The 14,597-nt window shown below is 48.1% G+C and overlaps 1 protein-coding gene across 2 annotated transcripts in view; it reads right to left on the minus strand.

Moving 5' to 3' along the window:
* Window positions 1-7,338, minus strand: part of SS18 (SS18 subunit of BAF chromatin remodeling complex) — a 36,806-nt gene extending 29,468 nt beyond the window's left edge. For both annotated transcript variants that reach the window (XM_036322197.1, XM_036322196.1), the window contains exons 1-3: window positions 7,186-7,338; window positions 4,308-4,384; window positions 2,019-2,103 (exon numbers count right to left, since the gene is read on the minus strand). In XM_036322197.1, the coding sequence (XP_036178090.1) occupies window positions 2,019-2,103; window positions 4,308-4,384; window positions 7,186-7,254 (231 nt within the window). In that variant the 5' untranslated portion in view covers window positions 7,255-7,338. The remainder of the gene's footprint in view (window positions 1-2,018; window positions 2,104-4,307; window positions 4,385-7,185) is intronic.
* Between the last annotated feature and the right edge of the window lie 7,259 nt (window positions 7,339-14,597).

The following is a 14,597-nucleotide window of genomic DNA, read 5'->3' on the forward strand; positions in this document are numbered from 1 at the left end:
TGTGAAATTCAAATCAACTGCATTTCCATGTAAACAGCAATCAGAGAAAATAAAACTTAAAACGCAAAGACTCTATAGAATTGCCTCAAAAAAAAAAACATGAAGTACCTAAGAGAGATGTGCAAATCCTCTGCAGGAAAATCATAAAACTCCATTGGTGGATATCAAAGGACTAAATAAATGAAAATATAGACAATGATCGTTATTTGAAAGACTCGCTATTGTAAAAATATCCATTCTCCCCCACCTGACTTAGCGGCCAGGGAATGTCTGGGTCACGTTGAGGATTATGTTGGACACGCTGAAATATAAGTGTGCATGGAAGCACAAAGCAGTAATAGCCAAGTTATTCTGAAAAAAATAAGGAATGAGTAAAGAACTTCTTTAATACATGAAGACTTACTAGACTTGCCAAGTGTGCTAAGACTGTGGAATTTATAAAAACAGACCAATGAAACAGGAGAGAGAGATCAGACAGACGTATGTGGACGCCAGCTATTCACGATACAGATGGCATGACAAATGAAGGAAAGATACTTTCGTTTGTCCAGTAGATAATGCTGGGACAGAGAACTATCCATGTGGAAACAAATAAAGTGGCACCTATTCCTCACACAGTTATTAACAAAAACAAATTCTACTCAGCTGGTCAAATTCATGTCAATCATCACACAAAGAATTATTTCAGATTCAAAACAAAATTTACTAATTATATAACCTTAGTAGGATACATCTTAAGGAGAAGCACCTTACTATTAGTGGTAAACTTGGTAGTGTTATATTAAAGTTATTTTTTACTGATAGTAGTATATAGCTAATAAATAACTACAATAATGTCATAAGGTACCAAGATTTTTAGAGTAAGACGAAAGAGATACTAACACATAATACCAAAGCTAAGTAAAAAACCTTCTCTGAAGGGGAAATATCACTAATCCAGTATTTTATTTCTTTTTCTAAAAAAAAAAATGTGTTTCCTAGTTCTGTCCACTGAAAACACCTAAGAAACAATGAAAACGCAGTAATAATGAATGCCCCAAACATACAAATTGTGGTCTCTAAATATCAATTCCCACTTAAAAAGGACTCGGAAAACAGCACAGACAGAACAGTTCTGGGACAAACATATAATCAATCTGATCTCTCCCTCAAATCCTCTAATCCTCAAAGCAGAGTCGCCACAAGATACTGCAACCACCGCAGGACACGGGAGCCACTGAAGGGGCTCCCACCACCACAGACGCCAGACCCTGAGGACCAGAGAATGACTGCAATGGATTTAAACACATTAAAAATACAAAACCCTGTAAGTTCAGACTTCCCGTTACCAAAAATGGAACAGCCAACCACGTTCCTCCTGATGCAGACAAACCACAGCACCACCAATGAACTACAGAACTAACCTACCTCTCACGAAGCTCTCATTATTAGTTTATAGGAAAGAAGATGCCATGGACAGAACATGTGCTAGGACCATGAAGGTCAAATCAGCCAAGTCCAGAATGTGAGCAATTCTACACAATGTATGACCCAGTTTGTTCAACAAATAAATGGAGAACAGAAAAGACACCTGATACAGAAGGAGTGAGACTTACGACACATCAATCGATGCGACATGTGGACTTTGTTTGGATTCTGTGGTGAACAATCATGACGACATCAGTGGATTTTTCAAATAACTGGTGAAAATCATAGACAGTGCGGGTATTACAGGACATTAAGAACCGTTGGTTACTTTTGTTGGTGGAAATAGTCCTTATCTGATAAAGAGGCAGACTGAAGTATTTACAAGTAAACTTATGAGACACCTGGGTTTGCTTTGAAATACTACAGACTTATCAATTCCAGATGAATTAAATCAAACCCGAAGGCAAACATCCAACCCTTAGGTCACCGAGGTGAACAGCTTCCTCTTCTGGGGGGCGGGGCCGGGTTTAAACAAACCTCAGAAGTCACTGCACAAACTGTGCCGCACACGGGGCCTGTGCGGACGCCTGTGCCCTGCCGGAGGGACTCACCGCGGGCAGCAGAGACTGCATGTTTTGGTTCGAGTCTGCGATCGTGGCCAGGTAGACCAGGTTCGTATGCAGCATCTGCTGGTACCTATTAAAACAAGACAAGTATCAGTACACACTAGTTCTCCCCACCTGCCTGGGCACGCACAGCATCGAAACCATTTCTCAAGGCTAGTAAGAGATGTAGCACCTGAACATCAATAGCATTTCATTTTTTCCTAGTTCCTCTGCAAAGTAATCCCGCTAACTACCCGTACAGATGATGAGAGATTCAGAGGTTCCCTTGTGCTCGATGCTGCTACAGTGAATTTTATATAGTTCCCTATCTCGCTTACTCCTCAAACCAACTCTACCAAGTAAAAGCTCTTCTTTTGGCCTTTTACAAAGGAAACAAGTGTGGGGCGCGGCCTGCAGGAGACTGCACAGCGGAGGCAATGAAGCAGCGAGGCCGTGCTGCCTCCCTCGGTGCACACGCTGTTCTGAGGTCCGGAATGAAGGTCACGGGAACTGTGTGCTTATTGCCTCCCCTGTCAGCTCCATGTTGTCAAAACCGCAACCCCACGGGCAGCCACCACGCTCTGCTCAGATGCAGAGGAGGCGGGACCACTCTTCCTTCCCCCGCAGCGGCAGCGACTGGGTGTTCGCCGGCTGCGGTTACTGCCCGCCTCCCCAGACCACGGCTAGGCGTTCCCAGGCACACACTGAAATGTGACCATCCAAAATGATGCTATTTTAGAATAAATCCACAATGGACTTCAAAGACTTAATATGAAGCAAAGGAATGTGAACTAGCCCTAGCCGGTTTGGCTCAGCGGATGGAGCATTTGCAGCCTGGGTTCGATTCCGGTCAAGGGCATGTGCCTGGGTTGCAGGTTTGATCCCCAGTAGGGGGCATGTAGGAGGCAGCTGGTCATTGGTTCTCTCTCATCATTGATATTTCTATCTCTCTCTTTTCCCTTCCTCTCTGAAATCAATAAAAATATGTTTTTTTTAAGAAAAAACATTATCTCATTAATATTTTTATATTGATTATATATTGAAGTGACATTTTTGAAATAAGGAGTTAAATAAAATACATTATTTAAGTTAATTTCTCCTGTTCCTTCTTGTTTAGTGTGTCTACTAGCAGATGTAAAAGTGCACATGTGGCTCACAATGCATTTCTACCGGCTGGTGTTGCTCCAGACCAGCGATGGCGAACCTATGACACGTGTCAGAGGTGACACGCGAACTCATTTTTTGGGTTGATTTTTCTTTGTTAAATGGCATTTAAATATATAAAATAAATATCAAAAATATAAATTTTTGTTTTACTATGGTTGCAAATATCAAAAAATTTCTCTATGTGACAGGGCACCAGAGTTAAGTTAGGGATTTTCAAAATGCTGACACGCCGAGCTCGAAAGGTTCGCCATCACTGTTCTAGACGTTTGATAACATATTCAACTTGTTCCACTCCAGCACTCTCCTAAGGAATACTGTTTACTTCCAACATAACACTTCCAACTGCGTTCTCAGAGTGATGACCAGTTAGTTCTCTATGTATTAGACCTGACCTCTGCTTCCTCCATCACATATATGGCTATAACTAAGGGTCCTATGTCCGTGAAGGCCTAACTTTTCCACAAATCAGACCACACACAAATGTGAAGTCCTTATGCTATGATGCAGGATAAGAAGCGTAAGAAAAATTAGCACCCAGTCCATTCCCGAGAACAAATTTTCCTTATGGAAAAATCACAGAGTCACACAAAACTGTGTGCACTGATGCTCATCGTAGCATTACTCGTAGTAGCCAAGAAGGGAAAACAACCCAAACGTCTATCCCTGAGGGATAAATGTGGCATAGCTCTTGACAAGGAAAGATTGTCAGCAATGAAAAGGAAGTCCTGATTCATGGTTCTACAGGATGAATCTGGAAAACGTGCTAAGTGAAATAAGTCCGTCAAAAATACCCCACAATATATGAATCCATTTAAATGAAATGGCCACACCAGGCAGATCTACACAGACAGAACGGTTAGTGGTTGTCAGGGGGTAAGAAATTAGGGGTTGGAAACAGGAGTGACTGCTACTGTGTAAAAGGGTTCTGTTGGGGATAATAAAAATGTTCTGAAATTGATTAAAGTGATAGTAGTACAACTCTATGAATATTCTAAGAACCTTAAATTACACACTTTAAAATGGGTGAATTGTATGGTATGTGAATTAGATCTCAATAAAGTGTTATTAAAAAGAAAAGTAAACCAACGCAGAAAAATACAAATTTTTTAAATTTCAAATCCATCTTACTGTGAACACTCTGAGGTCTTTCCTTTATTCTGATAGTCCATTATACACTGAATGAGATGGTTATTTTCATCCAACATCTGAAATAAAATCAGAAAACGTTTATTGTACATCTCGTGTATCAAGTAAAAAAATTTTTAAATCCTTCAGATTTCTAGAAATGTCTATCTACACAGGAGCCGAATCCACTCGGGTCTTTTAAACCCTATTTCATACCTCGGGCATAATGTCATGCTTCACCAACAATTTTTAATAACTCTATTCCAATTATTCTCCCTGAGTCATTACCTGCAGCTGAGAAGGGAATACTTCACTACCTCTGCTAAATGTCATGGCAGCTGTAGCCTGTTCAGACGACAAGCTGAGTCCACGTTGGCTCTGTATCATTCCAACGCTTTTCAGTAGTTGTAAAAGTTTCCTTATCCAGAATGAAGCAAACACAGGAAACTCAGCCCAAGAGGCCTGAGGAGCTGCTAGCTTCTAAGCTTCACACATCATGGTTTTGTGATTCTCCAAAGATGGAATCCAATACAATTTCTGTGTACGTGTAACATGTATTGCTGACTTCGTGCGCTTACCTTACAATGCAGTTGTCCCAAAAGTTTAAAAACAAAAGCATACCAATTTATATCTTTCTATCATCCTATAACAATTAAGGCAATTCTGGCTTTAAGGGTTAAATAATTCATCCCAGCAAACTGGTCCTGAGGAAAGGGTCGTGGTGCAGCAAAAGGCCAGCTAATTCCAGCGCACAATTCCGCACTTCGCCGTGTGGACACTGTACTGTGTGTTCCCCACCAGTCAAGTGTCCTCTGCTATCCTGTGCAAACCACTGCAGCTGTCAGCGTCTCAGATTTATCTGTAAGATCCAGGGCAGGAGTAACTGCTTCTCCGGTACCCGCCCCACCCGTCCACGAAAGCTCCAAGGAGAAAATGCCGTAATGTAGTTAGTGCAACTCTTTTCATGAAAAACGAGATCCATTTAACACTAACTGTGACTTTTCTTTCTGAATGTGAACCATAATCTTCACTTGCTGGAAAAAATATATATATATATTGACATTCCTCTCTGAAAAGTGCAGTTATTTCTTACATAGAACCATTGAATGGCAAAAATATACCCTTACAGTGCACTAGTCCAACCGAACAATTACACAACATTATCTTCTCAGCAGATTCCTCCACTAACAAACTTCGTTGGAATGTCTGTCTCATTTAAAATCAATCTCTCACCCTACAGAACTGGGGCACTTAATCTGGAACCCATTTCTTCCTTCTCAGCTGAGGATGAAAACGAATGGACCAGCATCTCCCGAATTAATCACCCAAGAGAAATACCTTCAGATGTATGTAAGAATAACTGTAGGAAAAAGAGAGGCGCACTCAGGACTTCGATACAGTCCAAACATAGAAATTCTCGTCCGCCCCCAAACATGTTGTGTGTGTGTGTGCGCGCGTGTGCGTACTCAGAGCTGTGGGCCAGGCTGCAAACAGCCCCGTTCACTACATGAAAACACTGCCTACAGCCACCCCGAGCGGTCAGTCCACAAGATACAGCAACAGCCAGGGAGCCGTCCGATGCCAACGACAGAGAACTGACAGTCAACAGAAGCTGCGAGCAGACCGGCAGCTGTCCCAGGAGAGGAAGGTCCTGGGACTTGGAGAAAAAGGTGAAGGGATTAAGCAAAAAATACAAACTCAGGCGGACAAGAGCAGAGGGAGCGGGATGGGGTGTGGTAGGGGGCACAGGAGCCCTGACTTTGGGTGGTGAGCACACAGTCCATGTCAGACGGTGAGTTCTGCAATTGTACACCTGAAATCTGTATAACTGTATTAACCAATGTCACCCAGGAAATTCAATAAAAAAATGTGTAAATCTATTTAAATCTCTTTAGCATAGGATGGTGCCCTAAGACAAGTAGTACTAAAAGCGGACTTTTCTTCCCTGCTCATCCCTGCTCATCCCGCCCCAGTGCACAGGACAACACCCAAACCCTCCAGGCGAACGGAGACCCCGGCTGCGGGCTCCTGCAGGGTGGCAGGAGATGCCAGCCGCCCTGCTCACGGGGCCCCCCCCCCCGCCCCCGCCCCCGTGCCCTCCCCGGGGACCGTAGCTCCCTGTGGGGTGACTGGGACCCCCGCTGCCAGCTCCGCGAGGCAGGGCCCGGGCTCCCTGTGCCCAGAGCCTGGGCGGGGCGCTCCACGCAGGGCTGCCGCGGATGTGCCGCGTAAGGGGTGGCTCCGGATGGAGAAGGGGACTCGGTAACCCCGAAGCCCCAGGCTCTCCCTCACCGCCCCCTCACTTTACTAAGACTCCTGCAGCGCCCCAAGTTCTCCTCCAGCGCCCCAAGTTCTGCAGTGCCCCCCAAGTTCTCCAGGGAGCCCCCAAGTCCTCCTGCAGCGCCCCACGTCCTCTTGGGAGCCCCCCAAGTTCTGCAGTGCCCCCAAAGTTCTCCATGGAGCCCCCAAGTTCTCCTGGGAGCCCCCCAAGTCCTCCTGCAGTACTCCCCAAGTTCTCCATGGAGTCCCCCAAGTTCTCCTGCAGTGCCCCCAAGTTCTCCAGGGAGCCCCCCAAGTTCTCCAGGGAGCTCCCTCAAGTTCTCCATGGAGCCCCCAAGTTCTCCTGGGAGCCCCCCAACTCCGCCAGAGCGCGCAGCGCGGCCTCCCCTCGGCCTCCCTCCACATCCATCGGGTCCGCGCGGAGCGGCCGCGGCGCGATGGGCGGGGCGACCCGAAGTAACTCGGCCTCCGGTCCCGCCTCCCCGCGCCCCGAGGGGCCGGTCACGGGCTCCGGCGCCCGAGGAGCCCGACGCGAGGTCTCGGCGGACCCGCCCCCTCCGCCCGCTCCCCGCGGCGCCCTCCGCCGGCCCGGCCCGGTCACCTTCTGGATGGCGGCGGGCGTGATCTCGCCCTTGCCGCGCTGCCGCGGGGCCGCGAACGCCACCGACATGCTGCCCGCCGCTCCGCCCGGCCGCGCTCGGGGCAGGCGGGCGGGGAGGCGCGGCCTCCGGGCCGAACCACCGCGGGGCGCGGGGGGGGCGGGCGCGGGCGGCGAGGCCACGGGCGCCGGCCCGGCTCAGCCTCGGGGGCTCCGCCCGCCGACGGCCTCCTGCGCGGGACCCGGGCGCCGGGAACCCCGCGGCCCGCCCCCCCCGTCCGGCGGCCGCCCGCCCCTCGGCCCGGGCTCTCCGCGCCCCCCCCCGCCCCGTGGCGCGCGTGGTGCGGCCCGCCCCCCCCCCCCCCCGTCCAGGAAATGGTGCCGCCGCGGGGGGAGCCGCGCGCCCGGCGCAGGAAGTGCGAGCGGCCGGCCCGCCCTCCGCCCGGCTCTCCGCCCTCCCCCTCCTCCCGGGGCGCCTCCCTCCGCGGCGCGGCTGGGGTTCCGCGCGGGTCCCCAACTTGAGCCTCGTCCCCCGGGGGGCGGCCGCCGGGCGGGAGGGAGGAGGTGGCACCGGGACCCGAGCCCACCGGGGGCACCTGCCCGGAGGCGGGGGAGGCCGGGCGAGCGCGGATTCGCCGGTTCAAACGGCTCGGCCCGCCCCGAGCGCGCACCTGGGCCGGCGCCCCGCGGACCCCGGGGGACCGGTCCGCAGCCCGCTGGGCCTGGAGGGCGGAGGGAGCCAGGCGCCCCGCCCCCCACTGCTCCCCCTAACTCGGGCTCCGGCCAGAACGCGGGAAACCCCAGTTCGCAGCGTGTGGAAGGAACGCGGCGAAATTAACGTGTCGGTGGGTGTTGGTTTTTAATTCTAAAGTTTTAATTTCTATAGAACACGAAACGTTTACATAAAATGTCCCCCAACATTAATGAGGCTCAAAATCAATGTCTCCGTTTATATGTAAAATAAATGGGGGGGTGAGGAGGCGGGAATATGTACTTTAAAGTTTTCTGTTTCAAGTAAGTCTTCGCGCCCTGGCTGGTTCGGCTCTGGATACGGCGTCAGCCTGAGACTGAAGGGTCCCGGGTTCGATTCCTGGCAAGGGCACCTGCCCAGGTTGCAGCTTGATCCCCAATGGGGGGAGTGCAGGAGGCAGCCGATCCTTGATTCTCTCTCATCAGTGGTGGTTCTGGCTCTCTTTCACTCTCCCTTCCTCTCTGAAATCAATAAAAATATATTTTAAAAAATAATAAAATAACATGATCTTTAAAAATAAATCTTCGCCCCAAAAGAGTCATGAGTTTCATTTGTTCAGCACGTCTGGGTGTGTTCTCTGTGGCAGCACCGAGGGCGCAGGGAGCCGGCTGGACCGCCTGCTCCCACGGAGCTGACATCCTCAGGACCCTCAGGTCGAGAGGGAAGGGCCCATGAGTTAGGACAGGAGGTCTTCCTTATAGTTAAACAAGACCTAGAGGATGAAAACACGCCATCCTCACGGAGAAAGGGAAGGCAATTTATACTCCCACTAATAGTAGTTATTCTTAGGAATTTAATTGGCTTTCACTGTCCTAAGCCTTGGGCAAAAAGTCTGATATATCTGGATTTAACGTAATGAGATCAACTTGGAAAAACTTGTACTGAACTCAGAACCAACACAAAGTCTTGTCCACCACTAACATGGTGTGTCCAACACCTGGCTTTTTATCTTACTAGAGGCCCGGTGCATGAATTCATGCACTGGTGGGGTTCTTTGGCCTGGCCTATGCCCTCTTGCCATCTGGGACCCTTTGGGGCATAACACAGGGATCAGCCGAAACCAGCCTGGTGCACAGATTCATGCACCTGTGGGGTCCCTCGGCCTGGCCAGCAGGGACAGGGCTCCCCAAGGGGTCCCAGATTGCGAGAGGCCTCTAGTATGCATATAAGATCTTTGGTTAATCTCTTCCCACCCTGCCCTGTCCCCCTTCCTACTGAGGTTCATCAGTCTGTTCCATGTTTCCATGCCTGTGCACTGAGGGTCTGCCCCCTTATGGTCAGTGTGCATCACAGCTACCAGTTGAATGGTCAGACACTTAGCATATTAGCCTTTTATATACATAGATTAGAGGCCCGATGTACAAAATTCGAGCAAGCGTAGGCTTATTTTTCTTTTCTTTTTTTTAGCGTAGGCTTTCTTTCCCCCGGCTGCCAGCACCGGCTTCCCTCTGGCACCCAGGACTGGGACTTCCCTCGCAGCCCCAGCTTCGTCCGGAAGGATGTCCGGTCTAATTAACATATTACACTTTTATTATAGCTCACCCTCTTATCATTTATCATCTAGGTGCATAAAAGTACTAAGCAGTTAGAACAGTACTTCAGTAGGGAAAATGATGCTGAGCAGATAGCGACGGAATGGTAAAGAGCAACATGAACTGTGGGAATAGTCTGAATGTCTGTCTCCCAGTTTTTAAAAAGTGCCAAGGGGATTTGTTTCCCCAGGAGGTGCCTTCTCTGCTTAAATGACTGCCCCCAACCACAGGAGAGGAAAGCAACTGAAAGAGGCAGCACCAGGCCAGCCCCTGGCAGACCCCAGGCCTGTGACCCCACGCGTGCCATACAATTACAGGAGGATCGCCCACGGGCCCCTCACAGGCAGTGTGGCGGGCAGCGCTGGAGTAAAGGTCCAGCCGCAAACACAGGTCATCTCCCTGAGAGAAGACCCTCTAAAGCAGCGGTTCTCAACCTGCGGGTCGCAACCCCTTTGGCGGTCGAACGACCCTTTCACAGGGGTCGCCTAAGACCATCCTGCATATCAGATATTTACATGACGATTCATAGCAGTAGCAATATGACAGTGATGAAGTAACAACAAAAGTAATTTTTTTTTAATATATTTTATTGATTTTCCTACAGAGAGGGAGGGAGAGAGATAGTCAGAAACATCGATGAGAGAGAAACATTGATCAGCTGCCTCCTGCACATCTCCTACTGGGGATGTGCCCGCAACCAAGGTACATGCCCTTGACCGGAATCGAACCTGGGACCTTTCAGTCCGCAGACCGACGCTCCATCCACTGAGCCAAACCGGTTTTGGTGCAACAAAAGTAATTTTATGGTTGGGTCACAACATGCGGAACTGTATTTAAAGGGCCAGAAGGTTGAGAACCAGTGCTTTAAAGGGACCCTGTCCTACCCTCAAGCTTCCTTGGTAAACAAGTCAGCTGAACTTGGAAAAGCATAAAGTCCAAAGACAGGGCAGACTGCAGCCTACAGGAACTTCCCTGGGATTTTGGAGCCTTCATCACCTGTAAGGGCCCTGCGTTAAGGAAACTAGTCGCGGGACCTAATACCAGGTAAACCCGGCCTCACTCGCTTCACCACTCGTTTCGAAGAGAAAGAAATCTCTTCAAAGACTGAGTGGCAGTGGAGTTGGAAGGGAAAGGGAAAGGGAATAAAGAGGCCCCGGCATGCAGTAACAGAGGAAATGGAGAATAAAATGGAATGTTGCCCCAGGCCTGAGAAATTACTCAGAACTTAACAATGAGTTACCTAGCCCTGGCCAGTGTGTTCAGTAGTTAGAGCATCAGCCTGGGCACTGACGGCTCCCAGGTCTGATTCCAGGATGTGGGCACGCACCTGGGTTGTGGGTTCCCTCCCCACCCCAGGTCAGGGCACATGCAGGAAGCAACCACATCCACGTGTCTCTCTAGCATTGATGTTTCTCTCTCTCCCCCTTCCTTCCCTCCCTTCCGCCCTCTCTGAAAAGCAATGGGAAAATATCCTCTGGTGGGGATTGAAAAAAAAAATGAGCTGCCCAGCCCTAACTGGTTTGGCTCAGTGGATAGAGCGTCAGCCTGCGGACTGAAGGGTCCCAGGTTCAATTCCGGTCAAGGGCATGTACCTTGGTTGAGGGCACATCCCCAGTAGGGGGTGTGCAGGAGGCAGCTGGTAGATGTTTCTCTCTCATCAATGTTTCTAGCTCTCTGTCCCTCTCCCTTCCTTTCTGTGAAAAATCAATAAAATATATTTAAAAAAAAAAAAGCTGCCCAGGCAACCATCTCCCCTATCAGAAAAGTCAGTCCATTATTTCGACTGTTCTGGACTGAGGCATCTGAAGAAGGAATTTTGGTCACATAGAAGAGGTGCAAGGGTTTTAGAAAAACCTAGCAGAAGAGCATACAATGGCTCAGACTAAGTAAAATCTCTGCATGAACAATCAGAAATTCCAGGTTTGATATTCAAACGTTTCCGTTTTTAATTTGTCTTACGTGAATTTGTTTGTATTCTTTAGATGCATTTCACTGAACTGCTGCAGTGCTCCAGGAGTATGCTCAATATTTAGTGAAACTAGATAATGATGGCATTAAAATTGTCTTAATCCACACACAAAAAGATGCATGTGCAGAGACAAGCATTTAACACGTACTGCTTTATAATAATGGAATATACATACTATCAAATTTTCTGATATTTCAAGCCCCTGTGCTGCCATAAATTCTTAGAATACATCGGGAAGGCACAGACCAAGCCTGTCTGTGTGTAATTGGTCTCAGAGCGAAACCCCTCAGGCAATACCTTTCAAAATACTTCTGCTGTCTCCACGGCATTTGCTGAGTCATTTTGAGTTGTGGCTTCCACGGATGTCAAGACTATAAGAACAGTGTACATCTATATATATAGTCATTATTCTAGGGAAGAACAAATCACCTTTCCCAATCCTCCATAAAATACTTTATTTCCAATATTCCAGAAGATGTCATTCAAAGTGTACGATAACCAAGCCTATTTAGGGCCTCTCCGTCTCTTCTTATGGTGTCAAACATTCACTGAGTTAAGCAGGAGCTGACTCAATTGTATGTTGGGGATATAAGAAAATACTGCTTTAAAAATTAGTTTTTATGTGAACTCTCTGCAGCCTTGACTCCCTGTGATGAACGCACGGGTTTGGAGCTGCCACTTCTTCCACCGACGGCCTGACAAGGGACAGGGCATTTCCGCCCTTCACTCCCTCACTGAGAACCCCCACCCTGTCGAACAGGCTGCCAGAAATAGTGTTTATTTAGCATTTATTATGCACAGCAATGTACTAAGTGATTACTCACATTAGATTCTTAAGATTGACCCCAATTTTCTAACAGGTAAAATATGTAAAAACACATGAGTTATTGTAACTTACAAAACACGGATAAGATGTGTTCTTAGTAATCTAGAAAGGAGAAAAATATCTACTTGGACTTGGAAGTGCAGTCCACCCTTGGGAAATTTTCTGGCTGAAATTTAGAGATCAAGTGATCTTTTTCCAATTTAGAATGTTCTCTGACCTTTGTGCACGATGTGCAGTTACTCCAGTAAAAGAATTTAATGACTCTTCTTGAACTGCTTCACAATTTATAGAGAGGATGGTAATAATAGTAACTTCCCTTTGAATTGTTATGAATGAGCTAATTTCTCTATGAATGGGTACGGTAGGCACATTAATTTCATTCTCACAAAGATAACCACCTCCCAACCCACAGAACCTGTGAATATGACAGGTCACATGGCAAAGTGGAATTCGGATGCCAGACAGAATTAAGGAGGTACATGGGTTGACCTTGACATAGGGAGATTGACATGGGTTGTCCGAGTGAGCACAAAGCAGTTCTTAAATGAGGAACAGTTGAGACTGAAGGGTCCTAATCAGAGAGGTGGCAGCTGGAGGGAGACTTGCCTGGCTGTGATGATAGAAGCGGGTGCTGCTGCAAGGCATGTGGGGAGCTCCTAGAAGTGAGAAGAGTCAGGGAGTAGGTTCTGCCCTAAGGCCCCCACAAGGAACACCATCCTGCTAAATCCTTCATTACAGCCAAGGAGGCCCACTTTGGACATCTGACCTCCCAAACGGAAAGATCATCAATTCATGTTGTTGTAAGCCAATGGTTCTGAACCTTCCTAACGCCGCGACCCTTTAATACAGTTCCTCATGGTGACCCCCCAATCATAAAATTATTTTCATTGCTACTTCATCACTGTAATTTTGCTACTGTTATGAATCGTAATGTAAGTATCTGATATGCAGGATGTATTTTCATTGTTACAAACTGAACATAATTAAAGCACAGTGATTAATCACAAAAACAATATGTAATTATATATGTGTTTTCCGATGGCCTTAGGCGACCCCTGTGAAAGGGTCGTTCCACCGCCAAAGGGGTCGCGACCCACAGGTTGAGAACCGCTGTTCTAAGCCATGAAGTTTGTGACAATTTGTCGCAGCTGCAATAGCGTTTTTGCCCATCTAACACGTATGGCTGAATTAGCGGTGTGCACTAAAAAACTGTCAAGTCGCCCAATATGCTACAAACTACTGTCCTAGTGCATACTAAATGAACCAAGCAATCACATTTGTCACGCATTTCTGAAAAGAAAAACAGGAGCATAACAGCACAGCGCAGCCCCGCAGAAACCTTGATTTCAGACTGCGGCCTCCAGAATTGGGGGAAAACAAACGCCTGCTATCGTTAAGCCACCAAACTTGTAGTGATGGATTGCCACAGCCATACATAGAAAACTAATACAAAGGCCAAGATAATCCAATGGAGAAAGGATTTCTTTGGAAGAGCTAGATATACATTTTTTTAAAGATGAACTTTGACCTTTTCTTCACATACACAATAAAGTTGACTACGATCAACAAATCAACAAACAACAAGTGCTGGTGAGGATGTGGAGAAAAGGAAACCTGCCTGCACTGCTGGACAAAAGTGTAGTTTCCTCAAAAAAATTAAAAATGGAACTGCCTCCTGACCCAGCAATTCCACTTCCGGGTACATATCCTAAGGATCCCAAAACACCCATCAGGGCCCTGGCCAGTCTGGCTCAGTGGATAGAGCGTCAGCCTGTGGACTGAAGGGTCCCGGGTTCGATTCCAGTCAGGGGCATGTACCTTGGTTGTGGGCACATCCCCGGTGGAGGGTGTGCAGGAGGCGGCTGATCGATGTTTCTAACTCTCCCTCTCCCTTCCTCTCTGTAAAAAAATCGGTAATTTTTTTTGTTTTTTAAACACCCATCAGGAAGATGTGCACCCAATGTTCATTAGCAGCATTATTTACAATAGCCAAGATGTGGAGAGCGGCCACAGCGTTCGGACAGGTTCAAGCCTCGGACTGATGAGAGGGCACAGTCCTCTCACGGCATAGCCACGTGCAAGTCCCAGCGTGGAGGGCGGCGCCCTCCCAGCACAATGACAGCCAAAGGCTGTGGCTGTGAGCTCCACCCCATGGTCGGAACCTGTGGCCCCACGTGCCTGAGTGATGTGGGCTTGATAGAGTTCAGGTGCATGTAATTGAGTAGATTGGAAACCCACAAGAATGTTGTAGCCCTGGCCGGTTTGGCTCAGTGGATAGAGCGTCGGCCTGCGGACTCAAGGGTCCCAGGTTCAATTCCCGCCAAGGGCATGTACCTT

This window comes from Myotis myotis, unplaced genomic scaffold (genome assembly GCF_014108235.1).
Source record: "Myotis myotis isolate mMyoMyo1 unplaced genomic scaffold, mMyoMyo1.p scaffold_m19_p_9, whole genome shotgun sequence".
Taxonomy (NCBI): domain Eukaryota; kingdom Metazoa; phylum Chordata; class Mammalia; order Chiroptera; family Vespertilionidae; genus Myotis; species Myotis myotis.